Below are 2,453 nucleotides of genomic sequence, written 5' to 3'. Positions count from 1 at the left end.
CAACAACAACACCCCCACCCCCAACCCCCCAAAAAGCCCCACAAAAAAAACCCTAAAAAAAACCCTGAGTACCTTATTCATAACCTTGACATCCGCACGTCAGTAATCCTTTCTTTAGCTTTTTAAAAAAATTCACTTTAACTTTTGTTCGTTTTTTTTTAGCTAGGTTTATAAACATGTAAGTTTCGCTCCTCAAAATGATCTCAACTCTCTTATAGTCTGTATCTTTTTTTCCTAAACTGTTTAAATGCAGAGTAATTGTGACGTGGGATAGGGAAACGTTTTTTGGGCCAGTCCATTTCTCGGCATGACATCAATGTAGAAGGCTGTGTCCATCCTATGTACATATATTAATATGTGTGTAAAAAAGGGGATGGAGAAAAGACGTGAAACTAAGCTTGTTTTTATATCTTGAGTAGGCCTTCGCATAGGTACATATGTAAAATGCAAATCTTCAGTTTAGTACAGCAAGCCCACTTCTTATATCTCGTGAAAAGATTTACAGCTCAGTTTGGAGAGTAATTTTTAAAACTTAAATTTTTGTTGACTCTTTTCCTCGTACCAAATTTGATCAACCGTCGGTTTAAACCTTGAAGTACAAAAGGGATAAAGAAAAATCCGGTTTATGCGGAAATGGGTGCCAACCGACCATTCCCATTGACCCAGTTCCCCCGTGATTGCATGTTTTTTTCAGCCCTCTATGGGCGGCACATTATGTACGAGTAGAACTAGATCTAGGTGTTGTTCTTTCTTGTTGTTTCCCGTTCTCAAAGCCTGAGCCGTGCATAGTTCTGGGAATAAATCTCTCAACGCTTCCACGTGTATGTTTTCCCTTCACCACTCGCGAGACGCCGGCAGGAATTTTGTCGTAGTTTGTTACGACCCACTCTTGTTATGAAGATGACCTAATTGCCTATAGAGAAGCGAGGGAATTTCCTTTCAGGGGAGCTTGCTTCAGTGAATTTCAAAGGATTGAAATGTGTCGCAAGACATGTAGTTTTTGTGCGGAAGACGTGACACATATTACAGGATGAAAGTTACAGTTCAAATAGGGACTAGGTAATGCAATCTTTGCTTTCGTCCACCCCTACGAGATTTAAGTGTACCTCACCTGTAAATGTGTACACAGACGAAGAAATCGTAACGTCAAGCCACACCCACCCTGGAGTGTTGTGAATAGTTTGCTATTTGAGGTAAACCCCGGTGATGTACAGATAACAAGCGTTCGGCTATTTCTGTGGTGTCGTGATTCTGTTCCATCTTCTTGACGAGAGGTCTGCTTCTTTTTGCGTGCGGAAAGCTGCCGGGGAGTTATCCTCATCCCAAGAACACACTGTATATACGCCTAGATTGTGCAATTAGTGTATAGTGTTTCTAGTGTAGGACAGGTCGAACGTTTCAAGTTGTTGAGTGACTTATTCCACATGTTGACTAATCGGGATCCGACGATGCCATTCCGTGGATAATGCCTTTTTCATCTGAGCAGGGAGGAGTAGATGACAAAGATATAACTTGAAGTTCCATGCCAAGCACGGACAATCCAAGTTCGTCCCGGGGCCAGAATTATAAAAACGTGACTCGTCAACATTGCCTTCGTCTTTCCGAGCCTTCAATATGTCAGGTGGTGTTAGTCGAAAACTCTCCCTAGTGAAGACTGGGACTAAAGTCGCCAGTCTCAAATCCTCGAGCTCAAAGGCCAGTCATCAAACGGATCACATGACATTAGTGGACATTGACACTGACCTACGAAGGCCTGGTCAAAATGGTGCAATCACAGAGACCAACAAGAGAGCCAGCAAAGTCAGTCCTTTGAAAGAAAACAGCAATGAACTTCGGAAACCTCAAAGGCTTGTAAGTTTGAAGAACGCAAAACATAGATCTACTATAATTTCTGTTTATGCTATTCGTATTTTTTTCTTTCACAATATTTTAGGGAACATTATGGAACATTGCCCTGACAAAGTTATATCCTCGCACTAAACATGAGAGTGGCCCAATTAGGAGAAACAAAAATATAGCTCTTCCCATTGCGACGCATAACACACAGACATTAACATCATATCACATAGGCCTAGTATATTTTATAGTTTTACTCACAAACGGTTGATGCGCTTTTCAGGAACACATCTCATTGTTTAGGCTACCCATTTAAAAGCCATGTGTTTGTCACTCTTTGTCATTTTTATGAACCTGTGAATTTTAAAATTTGTATCTCTCCCTACCACCTATACCGTGTCAATTGCCTAGGCTACCCTTTTATGACAGACTTTAGGAATAACCGACATGCCACATCCCGTCCTTTTCCTAAGCACCATCTCTTTAATGTCAGTCTTGTATGCCCCAACAATCACAAGCGTAGTATTTAGATGACCGCCGCACTGTTATTTTTTTAAGCTTATAAGTCTCTCTCTCTCTCTCTCTCTCTCTCTCTCTCTCTCTCTCTCTCTCTCTCT

The 2,453-nt window shown here is 41.3% G+C and overlaps 1 protein-coding gene across 1 annotated transcript in view; it reads left to right on the top strand.

Annotated features, from left to right (window-relative positions):
- Positions 1 to 651: 651 nt before the first annotated feature.
- Positions 652 to 2,453, top strand: part of LOC101858615 (protein white) — a gene marked incomplete in the record, with an annotated part of 26,249 nt that continues 24,447 nt past the window's right edge. Inside the window, 1 exon segment of the mRNA XM_013080243.2 lies at positions 652 to 1,851. Within this exon segment, the coding sequence (XP_012935697.1) occupies positions 1,615 to 1,851 (237 nt within the window).

This window comes from Aplysia californica, unplaced genomic scaffold (genome assembly GCF_000002075.1).
Source record: "Aplysia californica isolate F4 #8 unplaced genomic scaffold, AplCal3.0 scaffold00079, whole genome shotgun sequence".
NCBI lineage: Eukaryota > Metazoa > Mollusca > Gastropoda > Aplysiida > Aplysiidae > Aplysia > Aplysia californica.
The sequence above is the reverse complement of the archived record's forward strand: the minus strand, read 5'-3'. Positions and strand labels throughout refer to the sequence as shown.